At 43.6% G+C, this 17,937-nt stretch overlaps 1 protein-coding gene across 1 annotated transcript in view; it reads right to left on the reverse strand.

Moving 5' to 3' along the window:
* The window catches only part of SLC2A5 (solute carrier family 2 member 5), a 106,603-nt gene that overhangs the window by 54,843 nt on the left and 33,823 nt on the right, over window positions 1–17,937 (reverse strand). The window contains exons 4-5 of the mRNA XM_082274287.1: window positions 16,608–16,768; window positions 14,482–14,606 (exon numbers count right to left, since the gene is read on the reverse strand). Coding sequence (XP_082130413.1) covers window positions 14,482–14,606; window positions 16,608–16,768 — 286 coding nt within the window. The remainder of the gene's footprint in view (window positions 1–14,481; window positions 14,607–16,607; window positions 16,769–17,937) is intronic.

Below are 17,937 nucleotides of genomic sequence, written 5' to 3' on the forward strand. Positions count from 1 at the left end.
TGTCCATACATAACCTCCAAGTGCTCCAAATAGTGAGATAAGGTGATGTAGAAATCTTCTTAAGTAACTACACACAACAAAAGTGGGCTGTGCCATCTTCCATCACCATCAGATAAACTCCCTACTCACCAGACACAGACGTTTAGAATGCATAATAGATCACAATAGATCACATAGCAAGTGGCTTACTATCGGGGCAAGAGGGAGGAGCCCAGAGGTTTGGGGCTGCTCTGTGCAAAACCACTGCACAGATCAGGTAAATATGACATGATTGTTCATTTTTTAAATAAACATTTTTCTCTCACAATCACTTTAAACTTTTTTACTTCTTCAGGTACTTTCTGGTTTCTGGCCTAGGACAAAATGATGTCATACATCACAAAGGTTTCATGGACATTTTTTTTCTTTCCTCTGGAGAAGGGGTTTTCTCAACTAAGCACACCCTCTTGCCTGCATGCTGGAGCTAAGAGCGGATGGATTACAGGCAGTAAATGCTACATAAATCATTTGCCCTTACTCAAGATGGCCATGGCTTGAGATGCTAGGGGGTAGTTTTCAAAGTGATTTCTCAAAAAAATAAAAATAAAAAAATAAAGCATTATGACATTGATTACCTATAAAATAGACTAAGTACCCTCTACCTGCGCACTCTGGATTGCACTCGTTTAAACCCGACAGTGTAATTAATGTCAATTACCACACAATGTGTACAAACAATTAGTAAAATTGGTGAGAAAACAAATCACTAATAAAAAAATTGTGACACAATATAACAAACATAACAAATATTAAGTAGCTGGTTGTAAGCCATAACAAGCCAGAAGAATAGTGAAAAAACGAAATTACATTATCAAAAAGTAGCTTAACCTCCCTGGCAGTCTGATTATGGGTCCCTTCACACGGGCGGTCCGTATGTCTGTTTTTCATCCCATCCGTTTGCGGATGAAAAACTGACATAATGCAGCATGCCGATGGGATTGCGGATGTCAGCGCATGACCATCCGCTGACATCCGATTTACGTCTTTTCCGATCAGTTTTGTTTTTTGGAACGGAAGAGAACCCTATTTTTCTTCTGTTTAAAAAATGGAACGGACGCAAAAACGTATGTCAGCGGTGTCATCCGCTGACATCCGCAATCCCATTGACATACATTATCTCCGTTTATCATCCGCAAACGGATGGGATGATAAACGGACAAACGGAACGGACACTCCAAAAGTGCATCCGTGTCCATTTAAATAAAAAAAAAAAGTCACTGAGCGGAGGAAAAAAACTGAACGGACAATGTGAAAGGACCCTACGTGCCCATTCACACTACCGAGACTTGTCAGGTGACTGGTCAGCCTGACAAGTCATGGTCCATGCAGTGCTACGGGAACCGTTTTAATAGGAGCGACTCAAGTCGCTCCAACTTAGTAAGTAGTTCCTGTACTACTTCGGGGCGACATCGGAGCGACTTGCATTGACATTCATTATATGAAGTCCGTGCAAGTCACGCCGAAGTTGCGGTGCACGCAACTTCACAGGTCGCCCCCGAAGTCGTGCCGCGGTAATGTGAACCGGCACTAAGTCAGTATTTTTGAATGTGAAAGTGATACATTGTTTTGCATGGAAATATGTTGTTTTATATTGTAGGCCTGTAATTCTTAGGAATGAAACAGTAAAAGTGACTAGAAATTATTAATACATTAATAAATCAATTAATAAATTAAATTAATTAATTAGTAAATTATTAATAAAAATAAAAGGAATAAAACTAGGGATGCACCGAAATGAAATTCTTGGCCGAAGCCGAATAATAATAAAATGTTTGGCCGAAGGCCGAAGGCCGAATACCGAACGCGGTGTTTCACATTTTTTCCATTTATTTTGCCAATTTTTTGTCCTCTCTCTTGTCCTCTCGTGTCTCTCTCTCTCTCTCTCTCTCTCTCTCTCTCTCTCTTGTCCTCTCACTCTCTCTCTCTTGTCCTCTCATGTCTCTCTCTCTCTCTCTTGTCCTCTCATGTCTCTCTCTCTCTCTCTTGTCCTCTCATGTCTCTCTCTCTCCCTAAATGTTACTGTAGGGAATGGGATTCAGTGCACACTGCAGCCTTGTACCATAGGGTTAATGTTAGTGACACTGTAGGGATTGGGAAGGATGCTGGGAATGGAAATCAGGAAGCATGCAGGCAGCCTTGTAAATTTTAATTGCAGATACAGGGCACTGGGCAGGTCAGGGTTAATGTGGTAACATCAATTACTCAGTGACAGTCAGTCAGTGTCAGTGTGGACTCGATCAGATTATACAGTGACAGACAGTCTCTCATAGTGGTGGTAGTAGGAGGCTGGAGGTGGACTAGTAGGAGCCTGGAAAGGAGCACAGCTGCATACATACATTAGGGTTTTGTGTGATCCCTGCGCTGTCTGAGGTCATCAGGGATCCCTTGCTGCAGCTCCACTGAGACTGATACTACAACAGTTAATTGATATAAATATGGGGGTAGTGGTGCGCTTCAAGGGATAACCCTTATATCTCTATATAATATGGAGAAACGTATTCAGCATGTATACAAAACAACCGCCGCTGTGGAGATCGTGCCTTGGCGTCACGTCACTTCCGGGTATAGGGCTCCTCCTACGCGTTACGTCACGAGGTCACGTGACTTCCTCAGGTTGTTTTGCATATATGCTGAATACGTTTCTCCATAAATGTAAGTGCAACACTGTACACTCTAAATAAACAGCTGGATATACTACACCATGATAAGTTTCTGTTTCTGAGGCACTATAAACACCGGATAAAGAGGATAGGAATAGGAAAGTGAACCAAACTAATATCAATAAGGAATCCAACATACCGGTTTCAGAAAGGGATCAAGGACCCACAGCAAGGCAAACAGAATTCATTGAAAAGGTTGAACAGATATTAAAGGCATGATTTCCTTGCCTATAAGGTGAGAGGCTAGAGCACATAAAGGTGACACACGGGTGAAGGAGCACACAGTCACTTTTATTTATCGGTGAAGCACAGTCACTAAGAAGATATATTACTCACTATTATATATATGGACTATTTATTAATGTTTTCATAAATTGCTCACAGATCGTTTTTTTACCTTTTTATTATATTATATATAGCATGCAGCACTTTATTTGAGCACAGATTTTTTTATTGTTTACAATTGGATCGAAGATTGTTACTGGATGCGATTTCATCTTATATATACTTTATATATTTTTATAAGCACTAATAGGAAGTATTCCAATATTTATTGATTGCCACACCCTATTTTGGGACTCACGCTACGCATTTACACTTTCATTTGTATTTACCTATTGAGCCAACACACATTTCTGTGTTCTACACTACGCACCTGCACTTTCATCTTTACTTATATTTATTCAACACTTTTAGATACACCCACCCATATTATATAGAGATATAAGGGTTATCCCTTGAAGCGCACCACTACCCCCATATTTATAACGCATACATACATTACTCACTCGTGCACTGCAGCCCGCCCCACACATTCAGTGAGTCTTACTCTCCTCCCTAGTTTTTTCAATGGCACATTCAGGAAGCCAATCACGCCGTGAGTAGCGGCACATCGGAACCAATCAGGTGTGCAGGCACGCGTGATTGGTTCGCTGTGCAGCTAATCACGGCGTGATTGGCTTCCTGAATGTGCCATTGAAAAAACTAGGGAGGAGAGTAAGACTCACTGAATGTGTGGGGCGGGCTGCAGTGCACGAGTGAGTAATGTAATGTATGCTCACCGCTGAAGTGTCCCGGCTTCACGGAAGTCTGTGAGTCCTCCTCTGAGTCCCTTCCCCCTGTAAATATCGTGACCTCGGCGATATGAATATTGCCTACGGCCACAGAACGATAGTCGATATCATATCGACTATCGTTCAGCCCTATTATTCGGCACAAAATTATTCGGCCTTTTGACTTATTCGGCCGAACACCGAAAGTGCTATTTTTTCTATTTTCGGCCGAACGATGTTCGGCCGCCGAACATTGGGTGCATCCCTAAATAAAACAGTAAAAGTGCAGGCAGGGCACTGGACAAAGCACTAGGGACAAAACTGAGGTGAAAGGGTTTAAAACGATAATGTATTCCTAACAGATTACAATGTGTCATGTCATGTTTTATGTACTTTTTCTTTAATTTCCCAGGGGCGACGTCCATCTTGCTACACCCCACATTATATAGTGAAATAGACTTTTTCACTCGGTCGCGATGAAATTGTCTATTTTAGTATAGAAGGTTAGTTTACTGCTAAAATCAGTCTGAAATTAAAGAGTTGCTTGGGTGGAAGAACTTGTCTGCTGCTGCTTAATGTTCTGTCACATTAGGAAAGCTATTGAAATGCATAGTGCCAATGTTGGAATGCATGGCGAATGCTCAGCAAGTTTTCTCATCTGAACGTCACTTCCGGTTGCAGAATCTGATAAGTAGCAGTACTCTGATAGAACACCGGCATCGGCCGAAGGACATCAGGGGATTGTAGGGACAAGGTAAGTTTCACTACAGGGTAATCCCGAATATGGCTCGGGGTTACCGCTTTTGATACTGAAAATTAACCAAATAGAGAGATAAGGTAATGCAGAAATCTTCTTAAGTGACTCCACACAGCAAAAGTAGGCTGTGCCATCTTTCACCACCATCAGATAAACTCCTTACTCATCAGATACAGGCATTTAGAATGCATAATAGATCACTGGGAGGAAATCCTCTCATTGAGAATAGATGTTCCACAGTTGCATTACAGTTCAGTCAGGAGATATCTCCAGAGTGGTGAACCATATATAGTTAGGGAAAAGACAGGAGACCCTTCATGGTGTAGTATTAAAGCATTTATTGGTCACTCACTATTTAAAAACACTTACAAATGTTGCAGATCAAAAGGGAACTTGTTAATATGGCAGGGACGCCGATATGCTTTTCACCTGCATTCCAACATGGCGGAAGTGACCCCTGATGAAGTCAGACGTTGCTGACGAAACAGGTTGGGGAGGGGGGGGAGGATCTACGTGATACGTCACTTCCGACATCTTGGAACGCAGGTGGAATGCATATTGGCGTCCTTCCTTTAAGGTTTTTCTGCTCAGGAAGTCGGTCAATTGGTTTAATTCTCCCTTCATGTGAACCGCTGACAGCACCTGGGCTTCGGCCCACTGAAGAATTCTTTCTGCTAGAGCCCACAGAGGCTTGCTTCTTGTCCCCCCTTGTCGGTTGACATAAGCAACTGCTGCGGAATTGTCCAAGGGAACCTGCACATTGTGTCCCTGTTGTTTTGTCTGGAAGGCTCTGAGAGCCAGCTCGATTGCCCTCAGTTCTCTCCAGTTTGAAGATCGCCTTGAATCTTCACTCCTCCAGGACCCTTGCACGAGTTGGGAGTCCAAGTGTGCTCCCCAACCTGTGCCACTTTGGACAATAAAGGGACTCATGAGAAACCCTGAGACAGGTTTGAGACCCTTCTCCACAACCAAAGGGATCTCTTTATCCATACAGGTACATGCACCATGGAATTTAAAGAGCACTGACTGCAGTCCAACACCCCTAAGATAAACAGTTGTAGAGGGTGAAAGTGAAGTTCTGCCCACTGTACCGCCGGAATTGCGGCTGTTAGCAACCCCAGTGCCGACATGGCTTGTCTTACCAATATAAGCTGACTGCTCTGTAACAGGCTCATGGCCCTGTTATCTTCTGACTCTTTTTAAAAGGAAGAAAGACCTTCAGAAGTGTGGAATCTAACTCGTAGCCCAGTAAGGTGACCTTTTGTGCAGGCACTAGACTGGACTTTTCCAGATTCAGGAGCCACCCCAGGTGCTCCAGGAATCTTAAAACAGGTAGGTCCCTGGACAACTGGTCCTGAGAGAGGGTAAACAGGAGAAGATCATTCAGGTAGGCAATAACTGAAACGCCCCTGAGCCGCAAGTAAGCCAAGGCCTCTGCCATGACCTCGGTGAAGATGCCGGGGGAAGAGGACAGGCCGAAGGGAAGGGTCCAAAATTGCAAATGTAACGTGCCCTCTGCCATCCTTTTGGCCCACCTGAGAAACTTCTGACACCCTTCAGGTATGGGAATGTGCAGGTAGGCGTCTCTTAGGTCTATAGAGGCCATGAAGCAGTTTGGGGGAAGGATAGCCTGTGGTCAGCTCATCATTGAGTTTTCTTGGGCTGTTCATGATGGCGAAAAATCACTCCCCCTCGGCCTCTGCCCCTTTGGTCCCAAAATTTCTTCTGCCCCTCAGTCTTTGGGACAGAAATTATTTTTTTTCTGAGAGTAAGACCTCTTTTTAAAATGTTCATTGCGTCCACGCTTGACCAGAAAGGATTTTTTCCTGTCCGCCGTCCGATCCAGAACAGTTTCCAAGCCTGGCCCGAACAGGTGATCCCCTGTAAGGAGAATCCTGCAAAGCTTAACCTTGGACCTGCTATCACCCTGCCAAGTTTTAAGCCAAAGAGCCCTCCTTTGGCCAGGGCTGAAGATCTAGTGGACAGGTGTACAGATTCGGCTGACGCATCCACAATATAAGCCAAGCCCTGTAGAAGTGTAGGAAAGGAAGACAGAATTGTCTCCGTTGAGTTGCCAGTCTCAATGTGCGCTTTAATCTGGGTTAGCCAGTAATCCAGATTACGGGCAACCACCGTCATAGCCAGGGAGGGTTTAAGATTCCCCAACGAGGAATCTCAGGTCTTTTTAAGGAGAGAATCCATCCTTTTATCCATGGGATCAGAAAGAGAGCCGATATCCCCGAATGCTAGGTCTGTGTGCATTGAGACCTAAGAGAAGGCTGCGTCCAATTTTCTTGACTTGTTCCACACTGGCGTGTCTTCCCCAGAAAAGGGAAATCTCAGTTTCAGAGCTCAAGAAAAGAAAGGCTTTCTCTCCAGATCCTACCATTCCTTTTTGACTGCTTCCACAAGGACTTCAGAAAGACCCTCCTTTTTTGTTCGCCTAGGCCCTGGTAGATCTGGTCATGAAGAGATAAAGTCTTCTTCTCCTCCTGGATTCTCAAACTGGCGTGGATAGCTCCCAAAAGATCCTCCACCTCTTCCAGGGTAATTTGTACCTAGAAGCTCTAGTGGATTCACCATCCACCCCTTCTCTCTCTCACTCCCCCTGTGAGTCGGAAGGTGTACTATCACGCTCTTCACCCTCTTTTTCAGCGTCCCGCCCGTGTTCCTCCACTAGTGGAGGGTACCGTCGGTGGGGGTGGAGCAATCTCCTGCTGTGCTGGATGAGGGGGGTCTGGGGCTGAGGAAACTGTAAATTCGAAAATAAATCTTTAAATTATTTAAAGGTGCTGGAAAGCTCCTTGACAGATGCAGGTAGATAAGTACCGTGCTCCGCCAAATGTTCCCTGACTAGCCCCTCAACACACTCTTTACAAAGAGCCTTGGTCCAGGATTCCCCCATAGTAGCCTTTCATGATGGGCATCTTCTCTTGAAGCTATGTGGCGATTTAGATTTGTCTGAGGCCTTACCCTGTAACACAAAAGAAATGGACAAAGACTAAGCACCCATACTGGGCCCCCAACACATGCAAGCACAGCATGCCCCCTCAGGAGTGTGCCTAGGACCGACCACCACCAGAGTCCCAGAACAACCACCACAGATCACCTCCTCCAGACTACCAAGGGGGGAACTACACCATGGAGCTACTGGGAGAAGTAAGGGAACACCACCCCACGGTTCTCTGTACCTTAGAATGGATGGTGCTGGCTTCACTTGGAGCAGTCCCTGTGGCCTGTGCCTCTGACATTTTCAGGAGTGGTCGCAAGCCTGTGTGCTTCCAGCTGTCCCCCAGCGTTCGGCTTCCACCAGCCTATCGCCTGGCCGCTCTCCAAATCCCCCGCAGCCGGAACCGGAAGCCGCGGGACTTCGGTGGAAGTGACCTTCTTCACCAGAAGTGATGTCATCTGCCACCTGGTCCATCCGGACGCTCCACTGCTAACCGCAAGATGCAGGAGGACCGGCCGCACCTCTGCAGCGCTGCCCTCTCAGACCCCCCCCGAGGACAAGTTGGGGTGATGCCAGGCAGCCCAAAAGGTAATCCGGGCTCCCTAGCCAGATCCTTAGCTGTCACTGGAGAGCCTCCCTGGCTGTTCAGCCCTGGTTCCTGGCGATGTCTCCCCACCGGAGGAAACACCAGAACTGAAGGGCACCAGCTGACAGGGGATTTAAATCTAAATAGTTGAGGCAGTGTTTCCTGAGAAAGGAGGAGCCAAGGTCTCTCAGAGGTGGCTGTCCTGAAAGACGACGAGGGAAAAAACCACGCAATTGTCAGTTAAAGTAACGCAATGCTGTATTGCAAAAAAAATGTCCTTTTTATGAAGGTGATATATCATCGGGAGTTTAAGTGGTTAAAGCGGAACTCCACCCAAAGGGGAAGTTCCGCTTTAAGGACTCATCCCCCGCTCCTCTTGCACAATTGCCACTTTTGAGGAGCGTGGAGGAGGGGGGATACCCGATTTTTACAGGTACCTGTTTCCCACTTCTGTTCCAAGCGCCGCGGCGCTCAGCAATGTAAGTTCTTCTTCCTACCTCCCCCTGCAGTCTTCTGGGACACTGACGGGTCCTAGAAGACTGCATCCACCACTCACGATGTGCAGCACGATTCCTGCAAGCGCAGTGGGCATCTGACTGTGAAGCCGCAAGCTGTCCACGGGTGCCCACAGTGAAGATTCCAGTGCTGGGGAGCGAAGACAGCAGGTAAGACTGCCTGTTGTGAGCTTAGTGCTGGATCATGGGACAGGTGAGTGGCTGTTTTTTAAAAGTCAGCTGCTATACTTTTTGTAGCTGCTGACTTTTATTTTTACCACAGGTGGATGGAACTCTGCTCTAAAGTTATTCTTATTCATATTTCATATTCATATTCAACTTGAAATAACCTTCCACTAATCTATCTCTACTGAAAAATAAATATAATGATTTGGCATGGGTTAGGGTTACTATTACTACACTTTGTATGCTAATCTTAGCTCTTCCACTAACTTACCTAATAAAACTGCCACCTTTATTTTCAAAGATTACATTAATTAATGATGAGAAGGTTAGCTGCCTTTAAATGCATCGTATATGTTTAGAATACTCGTTTTGATGCTACTTGTTGCCCCCCTCAGCCATATTCTGGCAGCAGAGGATGGTGTGCATATGTGAATGCATACCATGCTTGTACTGACTATACTCAACTTAATTGTTATGCGTGTTTATCTTAAGGTATACAAAAAGATAGTATCTTCGATCACGTGAGTTTCATGTTAGTTATAGTAATTACCATTTTAACAACGCATACAGTTGCCGCCATAATTTACATTAGAGGAATTTAGTGGTATTTCATGAATTGCATCAAGGTGTTTGGGGTCTACTCTTGTAGTGCAACAATTGTTATATATAATAATGGTGATAACCCACCTATAATTTCATGTTACATATTCATAATGGAGGCTGTTATGTAGTGAAAATGTATTTTTATCTGATAAAATCACAAATATTTAAGTAGTCTATTAACAAGTAGTACCTAACTAATTCTCGTATTCGATTTGAATACAGCCGGAAAATTGGAATCAAATCAAAAACCAAAAGGAAATAGATGCTGCATCCACCTAGATAAGTATAAGGAAAGAAGGGAGAACTGGGGACTTTTAAGGTGCGATTCTCTAAAGTTTCCAACATACACATGGACCAAAAAACTCCATATAGTACAAATATACAACATTTTTATTTCTTTATACAAAAAAGAGAAAAGAAAAGGGTTTTAAAATCACAAATGTTAAAAACAGTAAACAACCGCGCTTTAGTTGACTGGTTTCGCCAAAATGGCTTCTTCAGAACAAGCACTGGTAAAGCTCTCCGGCTAAATAGATGAATACAAAAATGATGTAGGTATATACAAAAACAGTGCATAATTACAAAAAAATATGCAGTGTAAGTTTACTAGATGAGGCCTCATTCAACTACTGTACCTCCATACCTAGATGCCGTGCACGCAGCAGGGACCCGAGGATTCAGAGAACGTCAGGACCTCCACCAGGGAGAGCAGTTCACCACAGCTGATCTCCCGCAGGAGGGAGACAGCCACACAACTGCCTGAACAACTAAATGATAACCTATTAACCACCTCCCGCCCGCGCTATAGCCGAAAGACGGCTACAGCACGGGCTCTAATTTCCGGGAGGCCGTCTTGAAACGGCCTCCCAGTAACAGGCTCCCTGCGCGCTCCTGCGAGCGTACATCGGGGAAAATCTGTGTCGGCCGTGTCCCTTGGACACAGCTAATCACAGATCGTGGTGAATGGCCAATCACAGCGGCCATTTGCCACGTGATCGGAACGTCCAATGAGAGATGATCTCAAATGTAAACATATGAGATCATATCTCATTGCCAGCTCTCCTTCCTCACACAGAGACCGAGTGTGAGGAAGAGGAGAGCCGATCAGCGGTTAGGGGACACATAGAAATGTAATCAGGGCACTGATCACCAGTGCCCTGATTACACAAGGTAAATAAAATGCCAAAACTACCCGCCATCAGTGCCCCCCATTAGTGCCCATAGTGCTGCCAGTCAGTGCCCATCAGTGCCTGCTCATCTAGGCACTGATGGGCACTGACTAGCAGCACTATGGGCACTGAGTGTGGGCATTGATCAGTGCTCATCAGTGCTGCCCGTCAGTGCTCATCAGTGCCACCCGTCAGTGTCCATCAGTGCCACCCATCAGTGTCCATCAGTGCCGCCTCTCAGTGCCCATCAGTGCTGCCCGTCAGTGCCGCCTCTCAGTGCCCAGCAGTGCCACCTCTCACTGCCCAGCAGTGCCACCTCTCAGTGCCCAGCATGCCACCTATCAGTGCTCATCAGTGCCGCCTATCAGTACTCATCAGTGCCTCCTATCAGTGCCACCTATCAGTGCTCATCAGTGCGGCATATTAGTACCTCCTCATTAGTGCCACCTCATCAGTGCCCATAAGTGCCACCTCATCAGTGCCCATCAGTGCAGCCTATCAGTGCCCATCAGTGCCGCCTCATCAGCGCACATTAGTGAAGGAGAAAATTTTATTTATTTTCAAAATTTACTCACAGAAAATAAGAAAAACTTTTTTTTTTTCAAAATTTTCTGTCTTTTTTTTTTTGTAAGAAATAAAAAACCCAGAGGTGATTAAATACCACCAAAAGAAAGCTCTATTTGTGTGAAAAAAATGATAAAAATTTAATTTGGGTACAGTGTAGCATGACCGCGCAATTGTCATTCAAAGCGTGAGAGCGCTGAAAGCTGAAAATTGGCCTGGGCAGGAAGGGGGTGAAAGTGCCCTGTAGGCAAGTGGTTAAACAAATAAAGCCCACTTATAAAAAGGATTTTCAATCCAAGGATGTGTATCATATTCTCTGTTACCAACTTACATATATGATTTGAGCTTAATTCAGAGTCCAGACTGCAACTGTCAATTTAAACTTGAAACAATGTCTCTCACTTCAGCCTGGGATCAAAGTCTCCCAGAACTCAAAAGAGGGAAAAATCCCCACCCATTTATCTTCCTATTTCAATTTCAATCCCAAGAGGCTCCAAAAAGCCTAAAAAGGAACTAAACAGAAAAAGGAACCTTTTAAACTACATACCTTCTAATGTCTGTTAAAATACTTTTTTTTTTTTTTTTTTTACCTTAGGACTAGCAGTCTGATCACAAAGACACCCTGAATTGTACTGGTGTTATGTGCAGCTTAAATCTCCCTCTCATCCAGGCGATAATGAATATTATCAGCTGGATGTGGACGTGAAGTGGGGGTGGCACCTGCGCAGTGCTATCTCACAAGCCGCCCTATCTCCGCCCAGAGAGGTGCGGTCCCGCTGCCTCATCTGTGTGGAGGAGAAGGGCGGATATTTGTGGACTGCACCCAGCCATCGATTGCCAGACGGTGCACAGTGACACATCCCCAGTGGGCGACGACTGCAGGCACGCACCACCGCCAACCCACACAAGTCCAAAGGACTGGATGGGCTGCTATGGCAACTTCGGATGCCTCAAGCGTCCGTAAAGGAAATCCAATGCGTGGTGTCACTGCACCCGGCGGGGCCCCATTGATCCCCAAATCGCGCAGCCACCCGCTACACGCCACGCACCACGGCTGGAAGGGGGCTCAACATGACAGCAGAGAAGCCTCATTATTCCTCCCACCACTTACATTATAATTGTTCATTACAAACATAATTCCACAAAAAAATATACAATACAAGCTTTAAGAGGAAAACTGCATATACAGTAGATAATCACATGCAATCATATGCGATACAAAAAACGCATGTCACCATTATATGTTTATATACACATGACATTTTTTTAAAGAACATAAACAACAAGTGACACCCCAATGTTTACACGGGGTCATAACTGCCACCAACCATAAATAAAAGTAGCCCAAAGTGCAGAACAAAAAATGAAAAATAAATAAAAAGGAAAAAAAGAAAGAAAGGGAAAAAAATCCCTTCACACCTTGACAGTGTAAACGACAGTCCAGTATACAGTACTAGTCCATATTGGTTACAGGAAGGGCTTGAAGCTCATTCCTTCATTTAGCCCCGGATATTGGGTGTCCCCTAGGGAAAATATCCACTGTGTTTCAATTTGCAACAGTTTTCTGTCTACAGTATATCTCTGCCCCTTTCATCTGATGGTACATGTTTAAGGGCAAAAAAAAACAAAGGATTTGAGATTAAACTGATAGGATAGCCTTATATGCCTGCTGATAGGAGTCTCCATCTTCTTATTTCTAATTAAAGAGACATGGTCTCTAATTCTCTTAAAGAATGGTCGTTTGGTTTTACCTATGTAAAATGCATTGCAATTACATTTGAAAAGATAAACGACCCCTATGGTTTGACAAGTACACCTATATTTACGGCTCCAGATGGAGTTATTTGGAAGTAAAACTTCATGGCCCTTCAATATAAAAGCACAATAATTACATCTACCGCATGGAAATGATCCCGTGAGCATGACTTTTTTTGAGGGACCTACTGAATGGTGGCTAATATGCACCAAGCCATCACGTAATGACCTTTGACCTTTAGCGTTTAAATGTAATTTCAGGATAGGGTTTTATAGATTTCTAGATCTTCTGATCTGATGTCAAAAGGTACCAGAATTTATTATATATAGTCTTGACTTTACGATGTTGCCTGTTATATTTCGTAACTATCCTTGTGGTGGTTGTCTGTATGTCATTGGTTTTAGATTTATAAATGAGAGAAGATCTATCCTGACCCGACGCTCTATTGAAGGCTTTTTAAGACAGGTTTTGGTGTAACCCCGAGCCAACAAACGTTGACATATGGCATTAGCCTCTCTTAAATAATCTGAATCCAATGTGCAATTACGCCTAAGTCTTAGATATTGACTGTAAGGAATGCTTTGAATTAACGTCTTAGGATGTGAGCTGCTGGCGTGTAAAATCGCGTTCCCCGCAGACGGCTTCTTGTACAAAGTGGAACAAACCTGACCACTTTCTTTCATGAACATCTCTGTCCAGAAAAATAATCCTGTTTTGATGATAGTTAAAGTTAAATTTGAGATTGAAAGAGTTGTTTTCCAAACTATTTAAGAATTGCAACAGATCACTTTCTGATCCCGTCCAGATCATAAATACATCATCTATATATTGATGCCAAGATATTATGTGATGAAGTAATGAAGCATTTTGATCATTTGAAAACAGGTCACGCTCCCACCCCCCCCCCCACCCCCCGATACTGGTTCGCATATGAGGTTCTGCATATTTTGTTGTAATTATGCACTGTTTTTGTATATACTTACATATTTTTTGTATTCAGCTATTTAGCCGGAGAGCATCACCAGTGTTTGTTCTGAAAAACCAATTTTGGCAAAACCGGTCAACTAAAGCGCAGTTGTTACTGTTTTTAACATTTTCTGATGTGATTTTAAAACCCTTTTCTTTTCTCTTTTTTGTATACAGAAATAAAAATTTTGTATATTTGTACTCTATGGAGTTTTTTGGTCCATGTGTATGTTGGAAACTTTAGAGAATCGCACCTTAAAAGTCCCCAGTTCTCCCTTCTTTCCTTATATATTTTAAATGGGATTTTGGTGCTATATTGAATAGTTATATGGTTCCATCCACTGAATATATATACTAGATAAGTATAAATGGATGATAAAAGAGAAACCCCATACTTCTCTTTTAAACAAATCCATCCGAAACTAAACTAAACAAAGTTTTTCGTTCTGCACATGTCTAATACCAAGTCGGACCATGCAGGAGTGTATTTTCACAATCAGATATTTGACAAGGATCATGTTAAAAAACAATTCCATGTAATAACATTAACACCTAGATTATTGGTGTATTTTCATTGTCACCTCGCTGGCTACCACATATTTATTCCATATATCATGTACTGTTATATCCCCAAAAATAAAGAGCCTCTCATTTTACCAGGATTGTATACTTTATAATTTTCCCGTGATGGTTTCCTACCTGCACAGATTCCTATTATCAGACGGCAAGCAATGATGACCTCAAAAGATTTGGCCAGGACGCTGGTGCCCATTAAAATAGCAGGGACAATGGAAAATACGTTGTTGAGCAGCAAGGTTCCCTTCCTAAGACAACCAGAGACAATGTTCAGAAGGACTTTTAATTTCCACGGTTTATTAAAATGCATTGTATTTTGTAGATTTTGTAAGGAGTATTTCCTATACACTATGCATACTCTATTATTTTCAATAAAAGAGACACCATTAAGTTTTTCCTCAGTTTTACAGTGTTTTGTCTTTGCCATGTACAATAATCAGATCACTTCAATTCTTATGATTGGCTTTCATTTCGTAGTTAACCACTTTGAGCGATTGAAGAACAAAACTAGCCCACACATTCTCTCTAAGTATCATCAAAGTGTAGACAAAGCAATTCACCTTTTTGAGTTTTATAAATTTTCCACTTTGTCGGCAGATACCTCTCTTACCTTGGCTTTCAGCATATATTCCATTCTTATTCTCTAATAAAACATAAAATCTCATTCGCTGCTGACCGGTATTCTCCAATTTACTTGTGCCTTCTTGCGTTGTCTTTTTAAATAATAATTAATATACGGAGGCAAATACGGAGGCAAATTTTAATAAACAAGGAAACCTTTTACAATTGATGATAGCCTTGGGTGTGTTGGGACTAGGATCTGAACTCACGTGAGTGAGCCCGCCAGGAATCTGTCACCTGTACAGGCCAATCATCTGCAGCCGGACCATTCCCCACCCTGTAGCCGCATGTAACCAAGAGGCATACACACCGGCCACTTTATTATGTACACCTTCCTAGTACCAGGTTGGACCCCCTTTTGCCTTTAGAACTGCCTTAATTCTTCGTGGCAAAGATTCAACAAGGTGTTGGAAACATATTGACATGATAGCATCAGGCAGTTGCTGCAGATTTGTCGGCTGCACATCCATTATGCAAATCTCCCCTTACTCCACATCCCAAAGGTGCTTTATTGGATTGAGATCTGGTGACTGTAGAGGCCATTGGAGTTCAAGAAAGCAGTGGTGAGATGATTTGTGCTTTGTGACACGGAGCATTATTCTGCTGGAAGGAGCCATCAGAAGATGGATACACTGTAGTCATAAAGGAATGGACATGGTCAGCAACAATACTCAGGTAGGCCGTGGCATTTAAATGATGCTCAATTGGTACTAAGGGGCCCAAAGTGTGCCAAGAAATTATCCCCAACTCCTTTACACCACCACCACCAGCCTGAACCATTGATACAAGGCAGAATGGATCCATGTTTTCATGTTGTTTACGCCAAATTTTAACCCTATCATCTGAATTTGAGACTCATCAGACCAGGCAACGTTTTTCCAATCTTCTATTGTCCAATTTTGGTGAGCCTGTGCGAATTGTAGCCTCAGTTTCCTGTTCTTTTGTCACAGGAGTGGCACACGGTGGGGTCTTCTGCTGCTGTAGCCCATCTGCTTCAAGACTTGATGTGTTAAGCATTTAGTGATGGTATTCTGCTCATCTTGGTTGTAACGAGTGGTTATTTGAGTTACTGTTGCATTTCTATCTTTTCCAACCAGTCTACCCATTCTCCTCTGACATCAACAAGGCATTTTCGTGCACACAACTTCCGCTCACTGGATATTTTTTTCTTTTTCGGACCATTCACTGTAAATCCTAGAGATGGTTGTGCGTGAAAATCCCAGTAGATCAGCAGTTTTTGAAATACTCAGACCAGCTTGTAATGTTCAGTCACTTAAATCCCATTTCTTCCCCATTCCGATGCTCGGTTTGAACATCAGCAAGTCGTCTTCACCACATCTAGATGCCTAAATGAATGCCATGCGATTGGCTGATTAGCAATTTTTGTTACCAAGCAACTAAACGGTGTACCTTATAAATTGGCTGGTGAGTAAATATATGTGTAGCTGTGGGGCGAGGAATGCCCCGGCTGTGGATGTTTGGCCCACAAAGGGGACAGCTGCTTGGCAGGGTCACACACATATAGGTTCTCATCCTGTCCAAGCTCATCACTGCTTACAAGTGAACAGAATTTAGGCAATGGTTCTGTTTTGTGTTTAGATATCCTTAGAACACAATTCTGCACTTACCTTCCAATTTTGCTAACTAGAGGCCCCACCAATAAAGAGCCAAAGAATCCACCTAGTGGGTATAAGGACACGGTAAGAGACCAGAGCACAGTCTGTAAACTTGTAGTATAGGTAGTCCCATAGCGACTGCTGTACGTCTCGTTGTAAAATTTCTTCATGAACTACAGGCAAAGAAATCATATTATTTATAGGCATGCTAATAGCCAATGATTTGTAAATACATGAAAGATATATTACTTTGAAGGTGTTAAAATAAATCATAGGCCTGAATACTGTTTTTATTAAAATTGGCCACTAGGTGATGTTATTGTTCTGTATAATCTTACACGCGCCACAGCGTTAGAAATTTAGATATCAACATAGAAAATGCTCTAGAGCAGTTGTACTGAACTATAGTTTTCTAGGGCTACTATCAGTGCAAACATTTCATTTTTCTTCTTAGACTCCCAGATGAGTAAAGGAAGGCTTGTTAACTATATGGCTCTTTCCTGCACTTTTTTTTAGCTTGGCTGGCAGTTTTGACCCCTGATATGTGCCCTGGAATCAGGGGAGGACTGGGCCAGGGGGGCAATAGCCCCCCGGGCCGCTCTGATTACCCCGTAAAAAGGCTACACTCCTTCTGCCACAGACATGCCTAAAGGATTTCTGGTGAAGAGAAGTAAAAAGTCCCCACTGCTGACCTACTGAGTGCAGGATGAAGACAAGGACAGAGTCTGAGTGTATCTGAGCAGAGACTGGTTCCATGCCCCACTGGAGACTCTCCTCTCCCAGGCAGCCACGACTGAGCTGTCTCAGCTACCCCCAACTGCCCCCTGCTGGCCAGGTCGGGAACTCGGATTTGGCTGGTGAGTAGAGAGTACCTGGAGCAGAGAGTTAGCTTGGAATGGGGATCAGGAGGAGGCCGGGAAGAGGGAGAGTGGGAGGGGGGCTGAGTCGCTGCACCATGGGCCTCTGGTTTGTACTTGCCCCCTGAGCCGAAAGTTGCCAGTCAGCCCCTACCTGGAATTAGCATATGTAAATAAAAAAATATACAGAGCCATAGGTCTAATGCACGCTGTGCATAAAAAGTGCTGTTTATACAGGCGTTTGGAGTTCATTCTTTCAACCTGTAGAAGAAACTCTATGTTAGCCTATGTGTCCATTGACATTTGGGTGTTTACATGCATATTTGTAGAGGAGTGTTTACAGGGTGAAAAAAAAAAGTGTGTTTTTGAGAGGAGCTTTTGAACAGGAAAAAACGCTTGACACACCTAAACGCAGCGTTTATGCGTGTTAAGCATATTTAAGTGTGCATTTTTTTCTAGAGCTTAGGGGAAATGCGCTTCTAAAC

The sequence above is a fragment of the Pelophylax lessonae genome (assembly GCF_965119305.1).
Source record: "Pelophylax lessonae genome assembly, chromosome: 12".
NCBI classification, from domain to species: Eukaryota; Metazoa; Chordata; class Amphibia; order Anura; family Ranidae; genus Pelophylax; species Pelophylax lessonae.